The sequence below is a fragment of the Paramacrobiotus metropolitanus genome, unplaced genomic scaffold (genome assembly GCF_019649055.1).
Source record: "Paramacrobiotus metropolitanus isolate TYO unplaced genomic scaffold, Prichtersi_v1.0 Parri_scaffold0000073, whole genome shotgun sequence".
In the NCBI taxonomy this organism is placed as follows: Eukaryota; Metazoa; Tardigrada; class Eutardigrada; order Parachela; family Macrobiotidae; genus Paramacrobiotus; species Paramacrobiotus metropolitanus.
In genome coordinates, this window is record NW_026570293.1 from 665,248 (window position 1) to 684,458 (window position 19,211).

At 41.0% G+C, this 19,211-nt stretch overlaps 2 protein-coding genes across 2 annotated transcripts; one reads left to right on the forward strand and one right to left on the reverse strand.

Moving 5' to 3' along the window:
- Positions 1-4,898: 4,898 nt before the first annotated feature.
- On the forward strand, positions 4,899-14,593 carry LOC129594961 (sodium- and chloride-dependent taurine transporter-like). The gene is made up of 13 exons (XM_055491828.1): positions 4,899-5,483; positions 5,724-5,774; positions 6,682-6,813; positions 7,294-7,447; positions 7,514-7,666; positions 8,049-8,420; positions 12,735-12,972; positions 13,042-13,176; positions 13,247-13,349; positions 13,588-13,688; positions 13,762-13,849; positions 13,933-14,003; positions 14,267-14,593. The coding sequence occupies exons 1-13, from the start codon at positions 5,135-5,137 to the stop codon at positions 14,348-14,350; spliced, it is 2,031 nt and encodes a 676-aa protein (XP_055347803.1). The 5' UTR covers positions 4,899-5,134; the 3' UTR covers positions 14,351-14,593.
- Positions 14,454-18,619, reverse strand: LOC129594962 (uncharacterized). The gene is made up of 9 exons (XM_055491829.1): positions 18,301-18,619; positions 17,286-17,552; positions 17,081-17,202; positions 16,907-16,991; positions 16,263-16,415; positions 15,991-16,072; positions 15,811-15,903; positions 15,581-15,715; positions 14,454-14,800 (listed from the first exon to the last, which is right to left on the reverse strand). Exons 4-9 carry the CDS (start codon positions 16,916-16,918, stop codon positions 14,739-14,741), a joined length of 537 nt encoding a protein of 178 aa, XP_055347804.1. The 5' UTR covers positions 16,919-16,991; positions 17,081-17,202; positions 17,286-17,552; positions 18,301-18,619; the 3' UTR covers positions 14,454-14,738.
- Between the last annotated feature and the right edge of the window lie 592 nt (positions 18,620-19,211).

The following is a 19,211-nucleotide window of genomic DNA, read 5'->3' on the forward strand; positions in this document are numbered from 1 at the left end:
ATTACTGTATCAAAAGCAGTGTGATATTTGCTGCCTGAATTTGTTTTCGTAAATAATAATTGCTGAACGTACGAGATGGGACAAAAGAACGAAATCAGATCTACGTTGGCCTCGTACTGGTCAAAATTATTGCCCGTTGTGTGGTGGTGTAACAATATGAGGAGGTACAAATATTAACAAGATCTGCTTCGAACCGAGAGTAAAACTAAATACTTATAAGCGGCATAATTCGTACATGAGCATTATAAATTTCGGTGTGCACAAAATGACCGAATGCCAAGGAAATCGTAATAAAATACCAGAAATGTGTATATCAAACGATGCACATTACATTTTGGCTTACACATAAAAGCAGAAAACTTTATCTTCCATATTCGTCAGTGTTCACTGCAGAAAATGCTGTAGCGACTGTGATGCTCTTATTTTTCGCTTACAATAGTGTGTTCGGACTGGTGAATGTATCACAATCAGTGTTTGTACTCGTACGTTCGAAAAATATTAAAACTAATTATTCTTTCAAAAATTTTTAACCATGAAAACATATCTGGTCAAAATTATGCAATGCAAAATTATGCAATAAGAACTTACATACGTAATATTATATCTGTCTAATAAGCACTGGTCAACAGGGTTTACCAGAAGCAAATCGATATATACTCTGGCTATGTGATCAGTCCTATTTTGTAACAAAATAGCCGCTTGCGGCTGGGGAAAATTCTAGCTGGATTGGAATTCTTTATAAGCAATGGGTTTTTTTAAAAAAACTTATGTAAGCATATAAACGGGCGGTTTTTTCTGATTGAGCTTGTATACTAAGAATTTATCATAGCAATAACCATGTACTTGTACTATGATAAATATTACAATTATTCTTTAAATATATTTTATTGACAGATCACAGTCATACAAGTGGAGAAGCTGTCACCCTGCCACCAAAAATCCACAACAAAGTTTGAGCACAGAAAGCCACATGAGCGCAGAAAATGAATTTTTAAATAAACTTAAATAAAAATGAATTTAAAAAAATAATTTCAAATCTATTTTATTTCATGATTGACGGGATACAAGTGGGAGGAGCCGTCTCTTGTCACCGAAATTCCATCACAGAAAACAGAGCGAAAAAAAACAAATTTACAAATCAATTATTTAATTTGCATATGCAACTTTAATACAATCGTAGTAACGTACAAACAACAAACAAATAGATAAACAAACAAATACAGGGGTGCCGCGCCAAGTTCGGACAGTTGCGAAAAATTTATTTACAAAAATCACCGTACGCAATTGTATTTGCGCCTTTGCATTTTCCAGTACAACTTTTAATTGCGAACCCAAAAATATCAAAATTGAGCATGTTCGCTATGATAAAAAGGGGCGGGGCGAGTGTTTAGGGGAAGGGGTAGTGGTCGTTTTTCTGGCGCTTATAACGGCGCCTCTGAAAAATGTAGCAAACGACATTTCGGGGTGAGCAATTCTGAAAATTGTTAAGCGACCCAAAAGGTGTCCGTCGGGGGCCAGCAGATGGAACTCACGCCATCAGTGCCCGCGGCGAACTCGAAACAAGACTCATCTGCCATAGACTTGTATGTTAAAAAGCACATTCAAAGAAATGCGGTTGCCAAGAGCACTGTTAGCATCAGACAAGATGTTAGTGATTAAAAGAGAAGGAAGAAGGTTCCACTAGGTGACCATGCTATCGTTTAAAACTTTTCAGCCTCCTCCAATTTTTAAATACTTGTCGAATGAAGTCGATTATTTCTTAGTAAGCAGTGCGATTTTTGCACCAAAAATTAAATTCGAAATTTGGCTGCCGTTCCTGAGCCTCATCTTTTTGCATGGAAACAAAATTACTGAAGGTGCTACAGACCAAGCACTATCACGCAAAGGTTTTTTAAAAAAATTAGATTTCACTGGTAGGAGTAGAGGAATTTTTTTAACTGTCCGAACTTGGCCCGGCACCCCTGTAGATAAACTAATTTGAATTGGTGTATTTAAAAAATCGTGAATTTATAAATTATTAATTGCAAATTGTTTTTAGTTTTTGTTTTAAATGACCAATTTGACTAAACGTAATTCCATTAAAAACGAAAACTGTCGCCCCGAGCCTTGGACTTTTTTCATGACAGTGTAATTCCATAAAAAAATCAAGCTTTCAGCACTAAAAGTAAATTCAGGGAAGAGACTCCAGGCAAAAGTCAAACAGTTTTCCTTGCTTTTTGATTTTGTAAATAGCCCTTAGTCTTCCTTTCCAGATACGACCTTCCCCAATTTGTTGATTTTATATGTCCTGCTGTTGGTGGAGTCAGAAAATCTGGTTTCGAAGCCGGATTGCTCCGTAACCGTATAGTTACCGCAAGCTTCAGGATTACATGGTACGTGACCGGGACTGGGAGTGGCTGCATGTAGTAGCGAACTGGTTTTGAAAAATAATTCCGGAGGTTTTCCATAGAAGAGCAGCGGCATTCTTTATCATCTAAGCAAAGAGGATTCCATTGCAAATCAAGGCCTGCCCTCAAACCTGACACTGAAAGACTGTCTAGGAAACGTTGGTCCACGTCCATCAAGTTATTTCCATTAAGGTAAACCAGCAATATGCTCCGCATGACGAAAAAACGACTTGTGTAAAGTTCAGAAATATTATTGTGGTATAGCCCAATCATCTGCGAAAACATAAAATAATACCAGTGAACATTAACACTCGTATTAGTGAATGACCAGTGGTAAATTATTGAGATACTCAGTAGTGTTTCTGCTGGCCAGTACGAAACGTTTTGTGCTACGGGAAGTTGTTTACTGCAATAATTATTTTTATTTTTACTGCAATTTTTATTTTTATTCTTTTTGGCTTTTTCAGTAGTACTTACCAACACGTTGAGCGTCGAAAAAGGATTCGTAAGTGACGAGACTTTTGATACATCAGCTTGTGTCAAACGTGTGCGCACAAACCGATTTTAGAACGGTTTATAATTAGTCTCTGAGTACAAAAAGCAGAAAAACTAAAACATTTTTGAAAGCTGTGAAAATTATTATCCTCTACGTAGATACTGGAAAATTTCAGATGAACAGATCATCAAAATTAATAAGATACCGTGGTTTATCAGTAACTGTAACACATGTTTAAGCTGCTTTTCGATTTACAAATTCTAAACATCTGAAATGTGGTGCTTATCGGTTGACAGACTCAACCCGGTCAACCGGTTCCAACAAGTCAACGGAGGCCAAAGAGAAGCGAAATCAACGGATCCTGACCACTGACACAGCCTCATCACCTGACGACAGCATTGAGGATGCCCTTATTTAAAGTTTTCGCCTTTCAACCGGTGATCCAGTTGGTGTAGCGCGGACACTTTGATTTTTATGCTGACGTTGCTTTGTTCATCTGCCTGTAAGTTAGTGTTGGATAGGCTTACGAATGTTACATGCTGTGTTTCATGTCATTCTCTACTAATTTCCATTCCAACGGATGGAAATTAGATCTACTAATAAATCAGTACTGCAGTAACCATAAGCCATGCAAAACAATAATTACCATTACCCATTATTCAGTAATATTTTGTGTTCTGTCAGACATGTGCATCATGTTCTTGCATTAGTTCGCCAGGTCCCCTGGTCCGCCCTTGTCGACAGTCTCGTCTCGCTGGTAACGGTACCACCGTACCAGCGATTCCTACATGTTTTTACGATCAACTGTGAAAATGGTGGAAAAAACCGGTTGATGGTCTCCTGTGTACTTGTATATTGTTATTTGTTTTGTTAAGGGAAGTGGTCCGGTACATGGCAGCAAATTAACGCAAATTAACGTGCATGCATGAAAACTTTTATTTTCGCGCTCTCAAATTAGAACAATTTTTACATGGACTTATGGCTATGTGTAGCCAAGCGATTTCTGCACAGTGACATGATGCGCATTGGCATGAAAACCGTTTTTGGGCGCGACATTCCGTTGGTTGTAATGGCTTTAATAAAGCTCAGAAAAATTAAGTGTACAATATGCAGGCTGTACTTAGAGGTGCCGAAAGTGTTATTATGGACCGATCTCATTTATTTACAAAAAACGCACATTGGCGTCAAAATTGTTTTACACCAAACTAGGTTTCTACCACGTTCTGAAACTGCAAAATAAATTTGAAGTACATAGTTTAAAACTGTTTTATAATCTGGAAAACGGTAGAAACCTGGTTCATATAGTAGAAACGATTGATAAAGACTAATTAGGTGACTGTGTTACAGTGAAGTACTGTTTCCAGACCGAAATTTGAAAAAGATCGGCTGAAAATGAAACTTTGAGTACACCCTGGAGCGTTTAAATTTGGGGAATTTTGGTTTGCCCAAAACTCCTCAATCGGATGTTGCACACAAAAACGCTTTTCACGCTTAAGTATACAAATCGTTAGGCCACACATTACGGAGTGCCATAAAACAATGCAAAAAAGTGATTAGGAGTGTGTGAAAGCGAAATTTTTCGTGCATGTGCACCAGTTAATTACCATGTACTGAGTCACTTCCTTCAAGTAACATCTGCCGTAACGTTTGTGATGCTACGGTTTCTAAAATCCGCGTGCTGCGTAAACGGAAGTCAGGTATCAAAACGGTCACCTGCAGGAGTACATTCATGCACTCTGCCGCTTTAACCACAACGCCTCGCGCGGAGGGTGGCACACAGATGTTGACGCATTTATTACGCACTACACTCTGTATGCTGCAAGCTGATTCGCCATCAGACACCGCAGTTGTACGCGTACGTACAGCAGAGAGGAGCAGCGGAAGGAAAGTCTGGCATATGGCAGCGTATAGGAGCAACATTTACATGTATACACTTATACACGCAGCGGCCACATATATATCGACAGATAATCATCGGCCAATTTGTTTGATCATCCTTGCCCGGCGCTGTCCGATTCATTTAACCGCGGAATAATCACTTTTCCCACTTTGACGATCGCTTTCTCTGGTTTCCTCTATCACGCGGTAAATTCAACCGCGCCGGGAGTTTATTCAGAACGCGGGCGGCTTATCAAGCCTTTCTTATTCAAATTTTTGGTTTTATTTAATAATAATTAAAGTATCGGCCAAATTTATTAATAATATAGGGATTAAATTAATTTGCCGCGATTCATCTGGTCAGTATGGAAGGATGACGCAAGAGGACAGCGGGGTCCGGTTGATGACCTTTACTGGTGAGATGGGCGAGGAGATGTACCGGGAATCGGTGGTATTGCCGGTTAAGTGGCCGGTAGATCGCGATAAGGAGAGAGAGCGGCTGAACGGTCAGCATGCGTTGGTCAATAACGGAGGTACGTTGACCGATGCGGAAGAGGAGGAGACTCGGCCCAAGGAAGTGTTCACCACGCTGGGTGTGTTGGATCCGGCGTTGACCGATAAGGACAAGCGGCAAACGGCCAAAGAGCTGGCGGGTGATTACGAGCGGGAATCGTGGCCGGGGAAATGGGATTTCCTGATGGCCTGCTTGGGTTATGCCGTCGGTAAGTTCATAATATCGTTCCCGCCTCAATTTCGCCGTCAGAATAAAAATTCATTATTAACAAATTTATTGATGTTCATCTCCTCATTGAAGCAAAGAATAATTCACACGTAAACAAACAATTGTAAAATAAAAAACAGTGACGGTTAGTACAGCTACTACAGCAACAGCAAGAGATGAAGATTGTTTCGGTTAGGAAATAATATTCCTACATTCAGTAAACGTCCCGTCTGCACTGCAGGTTTCGGAAATGTGTGGAGATTTCCTTCGCTGGCATACAAAAACGGTGGAGGTAAGAAGTGACATGGTTTATAAATCACTGGTTGTTTTTTTCCGTTTAAGCGGGTGCGCTGCTGCGTATTGTACCAGTTACTCAGCAGTCGGCATAGTTTTCGCGTTAAGCCTGGCCGGTAACTGCTGAACGCGTGCGCCGAGTGGTCATTCCTACCATATCAGATTATCAAGAAGACATCTAAAAACTTAAACAGTAGCCCTAAAAGGTTTTGTAATTTCAGCGTTTAAATTTTAATTGCGAAGCCGTGTGCCTGTGTTTATAATTTTGGTAACTTTGATGGTTATCTCCTATTTGCGATAAAAAAATTTATTTAAATATTGTTAGTTTTTATTTTAATTTGTTTTTTGACAGGCGATGGATGCATTATAAATAGCGCTTTATTTACAAACATAAAACCTTTTTATTGAGATGTGGGAATGGTTCTTCGGTTATGTGGCATGCTTTTCGTGAATTTATTGCTGTGATCCTCCTTGTTGGCGCTAATTGACATACTTCAACTTGCGCGCTGGGGAACAACAGCGTTTCCGGGTAGGGTCACCACGGCATCCCGCAGTGTATTGAACACCCATAAGGCAGGTGTGCGCTGGATATCTTCGTAACAATTTTGTGGTGGGCTTTCGCTCAATTCAGGCATTGAGTTTTTGCTGACATGTTAATTCCGGCTACCATATACGTATTCACCTACGGCGTTGCCAGTCGGATACCCTCTAGTTCCACCTAAAAATTTTAATAATCTTTTTTTGCATACCGTATATTTTATTCAATACGGACTATACAGTCAGTAGCGTAAGACTGGCTAACAGTAACGACAAAGGATGCTATCACAGCAGGGCCTAATAGCCAATTACGCATGCGTTTCCCGACAGCCATAAATCACAGCCTGATCAGAAGGATTGTTGTGCAGGAGCCTTCCTCATCCCCTTCTTTCTCTGCTCCTTCCTGGCCGGCATCCCTGTGTTCTTCCTGGAAGTCGCGATGGGCCAGTTTATGAGCGAAGGCACTATCACCGTGTGGAAACTCATTCCCATGTTTAAAGGTGCGGAGTGGTCGTGTAAACGGCATTGTATTTAATTTCTGACATGTTATACACGATCCGGTCACATCCAAGATATGTAGCACGTACATTAAGATAGCCGGAACAGCGTTTCGTATCTTCTCCCTCTTGTTAGTTATCTATTTGTCAGTCTAATATGCAAATAACAACAACATGAAATTCTACTACCTAGATATAAATACTGTTATTACGAGCGAGGAATACTGGAATAATATGCACTACATAGTACATAGTAAATCATACTACGGTAATTTGTCGCTGCGTAATTTTATCCATTTCCGAAGCAGCGGTAATCGATGACCTCCAAACACATATTATACGTGGAAGGTAATATCTTTAGTACGAGTACCGTACTAGTAGTAATCTTCGCAGGCGTTTATTATTTACACTATTTTATATTTTAGGTGTTGTGCATATTTCATTTTCATCGCATATTTCATTTGCTTCGCATATTTTCTTTAGGCTTCGGTTACGGGACGGTGGTAATCGTGACCCTCCTAAATATATATTACATCATTATTCTTGCCTGGGTGTTTTTTTACCTATTCGCCACCATTTTTTCCTTCGGCTCCGTGCTACCGTGGAGTACGTGCGGAAATTGGTGGAATTCTCCAAAGTAAACTGAAGTCGTCAGCACATAGCTAGCTAGCACTGATAGCTGCAGAAAAACTCATTTTTATAGTTGCGTTACCGGGAGGAACGAGACCGTGGATAACGTTACCGAATGGACTAATTCCACCATGACACCGGCATTGGCCACCCTGACGACACCGGCTTGGCTGGATAATTCCACGGTCGGAGCGGCTAAGATCGATGCTGCGGCAGAATTTTGGCGGTAAGTTGTTACACCGTACGTAATGATACGGGACCACTAACTACCCGTATTTTAAAAATGGACTGAAATACAGCCCTTTCTGGAAATAAAAATACCGCCTGACCCCGAATAAAAATGCAACACTCAATTAAAGCTGCTTCGCATAAAATTAACATTTTCAGTACCGAAAGACTTTGGTGATCGTTAAACAATGTTAGAATTTTTTGGAAAGCGCTAAACTGCGAAAGAATAAATAAAATAAACTGCTGTATTTGGAATTTATTACTCGATTTTAAGGTAAAAAAAGGAAGTAATTTTTAAAATAAAATTGTACGAAATATCCTGTTGAAATTTTAAAAATTTATTTTAAGAAAAAAGTTATTTTATTGTTGTCTTGTGTTAGAAACCGAGTCCTGCAGTTATCCACCGGCATCGACGACGTGGGCACTGTGGTATGGGAGCTGGCACTGTGTCTGCTGCTCTCATGGATCCTGTGCTACTTTATCATCTGGAAAGGCACCCAGTCCAGCTCCAAAGTGGTCTACATCACGGCCACCGCCCCCTACATCATGCTCTTCATCCTGTTCATCCGCGGCGTCACCCTGCCGGGCGCCATCAATGGTATCATTTATTACATTTATCCCGATTTTTCACGCTTAGCCGACGGGAAAGTATGGATGGATGCCGGCACACAAATCTTCTTTTCATATGCAATCTGCACATCCACCATCGTCGCCATGGGCTCATATAACCGTTTCCATCATAATTGCTACAGGTTGGTCATATAGGCCCCAGCGTTCGCAACACGCGTAACCGCCTTTTCAGTGATTCTCTGTTTGTGTGGGTTTTATTACACCGCGATCAATACAGCGGCTTGATCGTATCGCGTAACGCCACTGATTCAGGGAACAACATTTCCATATGAAATCCTCCTTACACTTCATGTAGTCCGTAAATACAACTTTTTTTTCAGCTAACCTATTTAATTTCAAATTAAATCACTAACAACAAAAATCTGGTGTGAAGACTGTCAATTATTAAGTACTAGTACCGATAGTTTTGCCGTCTTTCTGTGTCCGAAAAGTGATAAATCTTTAATTTCTCAGTATTGGTTTTGTTTGATGGATCCAGTTTGCTAAAAAAGTTTCTTTAAACCATTTTTATTTATTTAATGGGAAAATCTTTCTAAAAATATATTTTCATTTAATACTAAGTAATTCTTTTAAAAAAATTGTATGCCAAAGTCACCGGCCAACTGGTTCAGTTTACGCAAAAGTATGGCCAGGGTCAAAAAGAGGGAGGAATTTTGTGAGGGAGGAATTTCACTGTGGTCAAAAAGAGGGAGGAATTTTTAGAGGGAGGAATTTTACTGTGGTCAAAAAGAGGGAGGAATTTTCGAAGAAGTACTCGGTGACCTCGAACCCGGGTCCCTGAGGTCGCCAATAAGATTTTCACTGTTATATACAGATTGACGTGCTGAGTCGAACTGAAGTACCCGAGGACCTCGAACCCGGGTCCCCGAGGTCGGCAATGAAATTTTCACTGTATATATGGAGCTTTCACGTGATGAGTCGAACTGAAATACATGGGGACCTCGCACCCGGTTCCCCGAGGTCGCCGATGAGATTTTCACTGTAGATATACCGTTTGACGTGCGAAGTCGAACTGAAGTGCTCGAAAATTCCTTAACCGGGTTCATGAATATGACATCAGAGTTTGTTGACATTGACGCTGAAGGTACTGAAATTATCTAATGTCACCGTTTTTTTCCTAATGTTATCTCCGAGTCATTTGAAATTTTAAATTCGATTTTTAAAGTACTTTCGAGTAGGTTTTGCAATCCTTAGTTCCTGAAGTCAGCAGACTCATTTTCATTTGTCAAACTGATTTCTAAATTTGTTTGTCGAATTGTGTTTCTAAAGCTGTTTCAAATTTTCTTGATTTTCGTGATAGATTTCGGCAGTTTCGCAGTCTTATCCGAAACTAGTCTTCGCTTAACGCGAAGTGGCTAGCAACTCAATCCTTCTGCGAAAACGGGCATACCGTCGACGCGTTTCACTTCTAGACAAAAAAGTAGCATATGACATATAAAGAAATGATTTTTGTACTTTAAAATGAGTACAGTAATGGTAACGCATTTGTTGTTGCTGAGAAATTAGCTTTTAAAGTGAAAAATTTGAAGTTGACAGACGCACTGGCGTTCTGATCAGGAATCAAACTCGTTCCCACAGTGTTGTCGGGAATAAACCACCAGATCCCAGTTCACTGTGGAGTGTCCCAAACTGTACTTTACAGTACGAACCAAATAACTGCACGACCAAACTCTGTATATCTCGCATAACCAAACTATTGCAGATAGCCCACAGCTCACCACACAGACCAACTTCCGTTGCAGGTGACCAAACGACTTGCCATAAGCCCAACACAAAGCACTGACCAAACTTAGCGCGAGCGGAGAGACTTGGAAGGGCAGGACCAGTCTTGTGCGTTGTAGTCTACGGAGCTGTTATTAAATTTGAATAAAATTTATCCTCTTCCCGAAGTGCTCTCCAGCTTTGGAGAGTAGCCCAGTAACCACACAACCAACACACCGACTACCTGTCGTCCTTTTGCGCTCTGCTTATAAAGTCGATTTTTTACAGGATACAGATGTGAAAAAAAATATTCTGAAACGGCCATTTTATAGAGTGAAGTATTAGAAGCTTATTATACGGACAGAATTTTGGTTGATAAAAAACAGAACAAAAAAAATCGCGCGTCCGATCACTTCGGCCAGCGTCATTTCGGCCGAGGTTCACTTCGGCCCGCACTCATTTCGGCCACCGCTCATTTCGGCAGCAGGACATTTGGCCATCTTAAGTTCCTAAGGTTTCCTAGTTTTTACTATGTTGCTTCGGTTTTCTCAGGTTTCTTAGGTTTTCATAAGTTATCCATACGCTTCTTAGGTTTTTGAGGTTATGATCTTATGTTTCTTAGGTTTTCGTATGGTTTCTCAGGTTTCTTGGATTTTCCCCCTTTTGGTTTTTTTGGTTTTGTTTGGTTTCCTTAGGCTTTCTTAGGTTTTTTTAGATTCTTAGATTTCTTAGGTTTCTTGGGTTTTCTTGGGTTATTCTTAGGCTATTGACGCTGGGATAGCAAGACAGCGTCGTACAGGCTTACGAGTGTACGAGATTTTGGTTGCTTATGTTGCCGCTAATTGGTTGATAAGTGCTAGCTTCTATGGCTCACTAGCGCCAGATTGATCCCATGTGAATTGCGGCGTTATCTCTCTCGAATTTCGATGTGCAATTTAGTCTTGACTGGAACATCTTTGAAATTGCAATTTAACAACAACATCCTGAATCTGAGATCTCTGGTGTCTTCTAGTAGCGAAAGCATTAGTGTGTACCTACCGGAAGTCACATCCCTTTTCTTAAATCTGGATAATTACAACTTCCAGAACGTAGAAATATGTAATAGTTTGGTAAGTAGAACTTCGACATAAGAAAACATTTATCTTTCTTATTTTCCCACTTTGTCGATTGAGTAAGGTTTGGTCATCTAGTGCGATAGTCGTAGTGCGACTTCCGCATAGCATGTCACTATTCTTAAGTCATTCTTAGGTTATTCGAGAGGTTATGATGCCATCGAAACGTAGTCACACCGAAAGTAACGTTTTCTTGCCCAAATTAGACCAAAAAAATCGTCGGCCGAAATGAGCTACGGCCGAACTGAGTGGCGGCCGAAGTGAGTGGCGGCCGAAATGAACGCGGCCGAAATGAACGCAGCCGAAATGAAAACGGCCGCAGTGATCGGTTGCCGAGTCGAACGGGGATCACCTTTGGGTAGAAAAGGTCTGACGTTCATAGCTAAATATGCTCCTTATACAAATTGCACAGCATTTTCGTTAATTTTGTAATCTGAAAGCTCTAACAATAAGGCAAGTGACAACTCAACTGCTTCAACCGGCTATTCATCTATGACGAAGGCGACGAGCACCTTACCAGTTTCCGCAACAGTCTGCTCGCAAAAAAATCTGAAATCCCGTTGTTCCCGGCATCATAATAAACTGCCAGACAAATTCAGCATTCTTTTGTGTGAGGATAGTAAAACGGACCTCTAACCGTAAACAGAGAGCGGCTTCACTTGCGTGCGAAACAGCATAAGCATCCGGAAAGTGTTCACGGATCTCATGTTATTGTATTAGCAAGTGTCGATAAACTGAAATATATTGTACTTAAGGACAGTATAAGTAATATATCCATTTACTTATTGGTATACGCAATAAAATAATATAAATTATCCCCCCCCCCAATAGAATTTTATGCCCCCCCCCCTCAGGGGCAGTACTTCTGAACCCTGAACACCTCTGAACCTTGAACAAGAAACCCCGTACCGAGAGTGTTCAGGGCCGGGAGGTTCCACTGTAGTAATGTTGATCTTGTTTAGCATGGTCAGGAACATGGGTCGGAAGTTCCCAGTACTTCAGTTCGACTTAGCATGTCAAACTGTATATATACAGTAAAAATTGCATTGCCGACCTCGGGGACCCGGGTTCGAGGTTCTCGGGTACTTCCGTTCGACTCAGCACGTCAAACTGTATATAACAGTGAAAATCTTATTATGACCTCAGGGACCCGGGTTCGAGGTCCCGAGTACTTCAGTTCGACTTCGAAAAATTCCTCCCTCTTTTGACCACAGTAGGATTCCTCCTCTAAAAAATTCCTCCCTCTTTTGACCACAGTGAAATTCCTCCTCACAAAATTCCTCCCTCTTTTTGACCCTGGCCCAAAAGTATTGCACAATATTATAATTCAGCATATACAGTATCTACTAAAATATGTGTTTGGCTAAACAAGTGAATATGACTTAGTATACGAGTACACTCTATAACTACAAAAGGGAAATTGGTCAATCGGTCCGCTGTTCAAAATCAAATAACGAAATCAATAAACAGCGTACACAATTTATACATTCGGACTGATTCAGTGTGCCTAATCATCAGCACAGGGTTCTAACAGAGAAGTGTTTTTTCGTGCAATATGCGTTAAAACGAAGTATCTACCATTTTTTAACCACAACGCATATTAAGAAACACTTTCGTTTACAGGGATTCCTTGATTTTGTGCTCGGTGAATTCGTTAACCAGTTTCTTCGCCGGCTTCGTCATCTTCTCCGTGTTGGGTTTCATGGCGCACGAGCAGAACGTGGACGTGAAGGACTTGGCACTGGACGGTCCGGGCTTGACGTTTATCGTGTACCCAAAAGCCATCGCGCAGATGCCGTGGGCGCCGGTGTGGTCCGTGCTCTTTTTCCTTATGCTCATCACCCTGGGCATCGACTCCGAGGTAGAGTAACTACATTCTTCCACGCCAGCAATTCAAGTATGCGCTGCAATAATGCTGGCTTTGTGGCAGTTTGTCGGCGTGGAAGGCTTTGTTACGGCCATCAGCGATATCTTCCCGCAGCTCCGCCGCAAGAGTATCCGTGAATCGTTCATCGCGCTGGTGTGCTTTGTCTACTTCCTCATCGGGCTGATTATGGTGACAAAGGTAGGGGAAGCGGTGAAAGTACGGAAAGTGAATTATCCAATGGTTGAATTTAGCGGAGACGGTTGTGTAGGGCGGGATGTTCGTGTTCCAGCTGTTTGATAACTACGCCGCATCCGGGCCGACACTGCTGTGGTTCTGCTTTTTTGAATGCGTGGCTATCGGATACGCATACGGTAATATTGGTAAAAATAATTTTCGTTCCAGCAGCTATATTATAAATGACAGCATATTAAGAATTCCCATGTCATAATTTTTTAATCTATTTAGCGAAGCATTTTAAAAATTAAATTGTGTAGTAACAATTTTTCATTTGTTCGCAAATTATTAACAGGGGTGCTTATTTTGTAATATCAGAATAATTTGATTAATTTTTAGTCGTGTTTTATTCTAGTTAATTTTTTGTTGCAACAGGAGCGGATCGTTTCTACGACGACATCGAGCAGATGATCGGTTTCCGTATCAGTCCATGGTGTAAATTCTGCTGGAAATACGTTACTCCCGTCGTCTGTGCCGTAAGTACCGCGCTACTCACCTAAAGTCGAGTAAATAATTTATTGTGCTTATCTGGGTAAGTGTTTTATGTAGGGCATCTTTATATTCAGCCTGGTAACGTGGTCGCCCATGGAATATTCGGATATTAACTACGTGTTCCCGGCGTGGGCCGAAGGACTGGGTCAGTTCGTGCCCAGTCATTATCTTTTGCTAGAAAACAATAGCGCAACCATAACGTTATAACGTGAGCAATTGTGGTGATAGGTTGGATGATGGCACTGGCGTCCATGATCTGCATACCGGGATACATTGCCGTGAAATCCTTCAGTATCGATGTAAGAACCCAGAATTAACTGTATTTGCCAGGTTCAAACTACAATTTGCACGAATTACGAAATACGAAATTGGGCACAAATAGGTACGAAATGGCATGCTAACGCCGGTGGATTAGAGAAAGCTACCGAGATACAATTTATTTATGCAGCATAATGGTCTGTGAATTTTTTTAATATCAATTTAATTTATTTAGTTATTAAATTTTTAAAAAAATTTTTTTATTATTGTAGGCAATACGTGTGTTTGTTTCTTTTTTGCGCAGAAATTCAAGGCCTTGATGGTACCGCAGTTTAACGATCGGCATATGCGTCGCCGTGCCCGGCGACGGAGCAGCATTCGGCGTTGAGCGGCTCGTAAATTTTCCCTAATGCAGCATGAGCAGATTTGAGATTTTCAAATGGAAATGTAACGCAGTGGAATACGGTGCATATGTGTCATTCTGAGCTTTTGTTAAATACGCGCTTATAACGTTTCCGGTGCAATATGTTACTGCTTCTTGCCAATGCGGCTTCTTCTTTTATTCCTCATCGTTTCGGACGACAACTATTACATATGTTTTGACTGTGTCATATACAGAGTACTGCAATAAAATGTCTACTTTTTCCTTTTTTTTTGCCTAACAAAATCACACTGGACGTTACGTCGATTTTGTTCCGGAATCCGAACGTTTGGGATAAGTATGACTAGAGTTATCGAAAACCTTCAAATTCAGCGTGGGAATGCGCATCCGGTATTTAGCCGGCGACACCGGAACATATACAGCACTGCGCGGTGCTAGTTGGATTGACCGGATTAGCTGCAACGCAAAAATATCAAAATCAAAACACACATCAAGTATTCCGTGCGCTGTGCACATAGGCTCACAGCGTTAATTTCTTGATGTGCTTTCATGAACTATTAAAGGTGTTTTACGAAATCTAAAAACCCGTTAGTAAAATTTAGTTTTATCTTTTAAAAATTTATCATACCCACTATTTTACCTAAGTGGTGGGAGCCTAAGGATGTTTCCAGATACACAGCTTTTAAGCGCACAAACGCGATCTCATTTAGAGCAAGTACCGTGCAGGAAATCATTTTCTTGTCTGACATATTATTACTTATATTATTTTTCACGGAAACCTCTATGTTGGAAATTTGAAATAAAAGAAGTTCCAAGCCTTCCGATGCTTGTTGCAACTCTAACCGCTCGGTGTTTGCAGCGTAATGCGAGTTTTATTAGACAGTTTTCAAAACTTTCCATTGTTTTCTTTTTTCCGTCGCAGAACATGACTTTTTTGCACTACTTCCGGTAAAATTTAGAATATGTAAATTAAATAAACGGAACCTTTTTAAGTAATAACCGTGTTTTCTTAAATTTTGCTTGTACTAGACGAATGCAGAACTAACGGACCTCTCTTCACGATATACAGAGTACGTACAGAAAAATTGAAGTACGTACAGAAAAACATACAGAAAAATTACAGAAAAATTAGAGAAAAAGATATACGTACAGAAAAATTCGACGTAAGTCGAATTTGAAGTAATGCAAGCGTTAATGGGCTGTTTTTAAAGTGGATAATACAAATTTGACACGTACCACGTTGACAGTTGACGGCGCACAGCACCGTCTGGCAGATATTTCCAGGCAGCGGATCCACAATGGGGCAGGTTCCACAGTTGGAGTTACAGTTACATGCGCCACCGCCGCCGCCGACCGGAGAGATCTGCGCACCTGTAAGCATAAGCACATACTTCACGCTTTTCCGATAGAAAACGTAATTATTAATTTATTATTATACTGATTCATATGCAACGCCGGACACGTACCGGCTGATGAGGTGGCTAAACTGGCGGGAATACATGCCCTTTGTGCACACAGTGCCAGCGGGCACATGCATGTCATCAATGCGCTGTCCTGTACTGTACGCAAACAAAACAACAGTTTATAGTTTTCTCCTGCAATTTTTGCTCGTTTAACGTTTTAATAATATATAATTCAAGACATACCGGATAAATGCACAGAAATCAGTAGGACCAAAAGGGATAAGACAAGACAGTGCGCTTCCTTGCTCGCCATGGTTTGTCTGGCCTGCAATTTACGATTTATGGAAAATACTAAACTAATCTTTCTTTAGAAGCGACAAACGGTAACTAATTGCTGCAACAAAAAGCAGCGGTGCTTTATCCGAAATGCATCAATAATATTGTTAAGTCATGGCGGCACTTTCCGCAATAAACTTTACGAAATGACCGACGATCGTGCTGCATTGTACTCGTACGTTAATAACGTTACTGTTTGTCGTTCGTCGAAAACAAGCCAATATTTCTCGCGGGCATTTGTTGTTTATGCAGCAGTGGCATTTTGCGCCGCAACAAAAGTAGCGATGCATATTAATTCTTCGCTGTAGCAGTATTTCCGGTGGATTTGATTTCTGTAAACAAAAATTCAGCGGAGGTTGAACGCCGGCCATAAACGTGCGCAGATCGCCTAATTTGATTCCTAAAAAGCGATCACTGAGGACAGTTTAATGTAGCTGTTGTTAGCAGAAATGCCGACCGAGCTGGCGCTTTGAAAGTCATAAGCTCCCCCCGAAATATAAGCCCATGGGCTTAATTAGATGGTATACAGCCCATATTAGCGAATACCAACAAAGTTAGTTTGAAAAATTGAAGCCCCCTCCAAATACAAGCCCATGCTCTTAATTGGAGCCCACCCCGTGAGGCGTTGGGAATATTTGTAACCCTCGGGCTCTAATTCGATAATTACGGTATCTGTCTACGCTTAACATCGATCGTTAATGAACCGCTCCAAACGCGTGCTATTAAATTATATAAGTAATTTAATAGCTATATATAGCATCGTAAGACGCACGGTGTCTGCTCGATCAGTATAAAATCTGACACCTGAAATTTTATCTACTACCGTATTGTACATGCGCTCGCGCCTATTCGCAAACACTGCAATAAATTTGCCGGACGTTGGACTTTGCCATCGCCAGCCGCACAATCTGCATTTAGAATGAAATATTCCAGAATAACTTATAAAATACGATGCAAACATCTCCAACAAGAGTCGTTCATGGCGTTCAGGTCTGACAATTCGCCTGGTACAGGAATGCAGTTCCATCCATTAGAACGCGTATGCCTTCCTCACCGCACTTGGCTGTAATTGCTGCACGAGCGGTGCCGTTGAAATGTGTCAAAGTGTCCGACAGCATACTGCAGAAAAAAGTAAAAATTAATAATATAAAGGGCGGAAATGCAATAGTACATACTTTGCAGCGATGCAGGCAGACACCAACCTGCACGCATTTCGCTGAGCAGTGGAAGCGTTGTTAGCCTGTAGATACGGTGAAATGTTTAAATTCAGCGGAATATTTTCAGTGTTCCGCATGTAGCATTCCACCGTGGCAGGCAGGAAGCGCTGCGGTCCCACCGATGAGTCGCACAATCTCGCGCTGAAGCTATTCCATGCGGCCATAAACCAGCCGTTTTCATCCTTGGACAGCCGATGCTCCGGGCAGCGTCCGTTCAGGCTGTTTAAGCACTGCCCACTTTCTCGGGCCAGGCTGCAAAAGCGCAGATTTAATCCTTACCAAGCTAGGTTCAAGGCTCATAGTTCATGTGTAAATTCAAAAAAATATTATCTTTTGTAAAATGATAGTATACTGCCATAGCATGATTACAAAAATTGTTTCAGCAGTGGTCGATAGGGCGTAACCACACAAAAATTAAATTAGTGCCACACATAATATGAAACTGCATATTACAGTGCAATTCCTGGTATAGATTTTTCGGAATTGATGTATTTTGCGCTGATTGCATCAGATATGCCCATGAACCTCGTCAGTTGTCCAGCACTGACTTGGCCGATGCCACCGCTGCCAGATTGTGAACATTTTTTGATTCGTTATTCGTTTAGTATTTATAATCTGTAAACAACGCTTTATCTGCAAATATCTATACTACTACAAATTAACCAATTAGGAATTATAAAATTCACATTAAATTAGCGCGGCATAAATCAACACGCGCGGGATTCAGGTTCGGGGTGCTGGATAACTAAAGCGGTTCATAAGCATATCTAGTGCAATGCACGCAAATAAAAAAATTCCGGGGCAGCTTTTACTATGGCTCTACTAGTAACTAGACTACTACTCCACTAAATGCAGTCTATGTTCGGCATAGATTTAAATTTTGTTTGGCCACGCTTTATGACCAAAATTGCAGATGCAATCATTTTTTTAAACATAAAGATGCTACGATAGTACGATAGTATACTATTACTTTATAACAGATCAGATTTTTTGAACTTACACCCGGAAAATGCGTCGTGGTTAGCGTCATGTTTCTGTAAATGAATTCCGTCGTTTCTATAGGCAAAGCTGACCATACCGGCAGAATGTTTCCGCTCGTTGGGCTGTCTGGTTCACCTGCTCATCCGTTACGGGACATTTTCCACGTGAAATTTCCTTCTCACTCTCATGAAAACCATCCCGCAAAGACCGACAAATTGTTCCCAGTTCGTCGCATGTTTCATCCGCCCATGGAAAAGACACACAAAAGCCGGTCGGGAGCGCAAATGCCCACAAAAGTAGCGGCGTTAAGGACATTTTTACTACTTTAACAAAAATTTACGTTGCTGCAAATCACTTCGATTCCACAGTAATGCCGGCGTTGAGTGCCGTCTGGCTTTCGTAATTCGATACCTCGAGTTCTGATTGAGTGGGCAGTTTAAACTACTCGGTAGCATAATTGCATGTAGTTCCTCAAGCTTTACTAATTTATGTTGCGAGTTGAGACCAAGTGTGTTACGGACACATAAGACACCTACCGTCGGAAGTAGTGTATTACTGTAAGTTGGGATTTGTAAGATAGCATTATCAAGATGGCCATTTTTCGCACGAATTATCGCACACGATCTGCCGTGGCGTGCATGGTGAGATCCTAGTGCTGCTAGTGCTGGCGTACGAGTAGTTATATTGTCGCCAGCGGTTTAAGAAGAGGATTGGTATGTGCTGTCAAAATTAAGAAACAGTGCCACGAGAAAAAAACTAATTTTCGGCCAATTGCACTAAGGGTGTCAGTAATGGACTGTGGTGCAATGTCATTGAAGGGCGGTCCTTAAAATTTTTTTAACAGCAGATTTCATCAGCACTATCGATTCACCTAAAAGAATTGTTCAAAATAACGAAGATTTTTTTTACTGTAGCTTTGACTTCATTGCT

Coding starts and splice junctions, on each gene's coding strand:
- LOC129594961 (XM_055491828.1), top strand. CDS start 5,135: ATGACGCAAGAGGACAGCGGGGTCCGGTTGATGACCTTTACTGGTGAG. Junction 6,814..7,293: donor ACTCATTCCCATGTTTAAAG/GTGCGGAGTGGT, acceptor TATTTTCTTTAG/GCTTCGGTTACGGGACGGTG. Junction 13,689..13,761: donor TTACTCCCGTCGTCTGTGCC/GTAAGTACCGCG, acceptor TGTTTTATGTAG/GGCATCTTTATATTCAGCCT.
- LOC129594962 (XM_055491829.1), bottom strand. Junction 15,904..15,990: donor GATTTCTGTGCATTTATCCG/GTATGTCTTGAA, acceptor GTTTGCGTACAG/TACAGGACAGCGCATTGATG. Junction 15,716..15,810: donor TTTAGCCACCTCATCAGCCG/GTACGTGTCCGG, acceptor TTATGCTTACAG/GTGCGCAGATCTCTCCGGTC.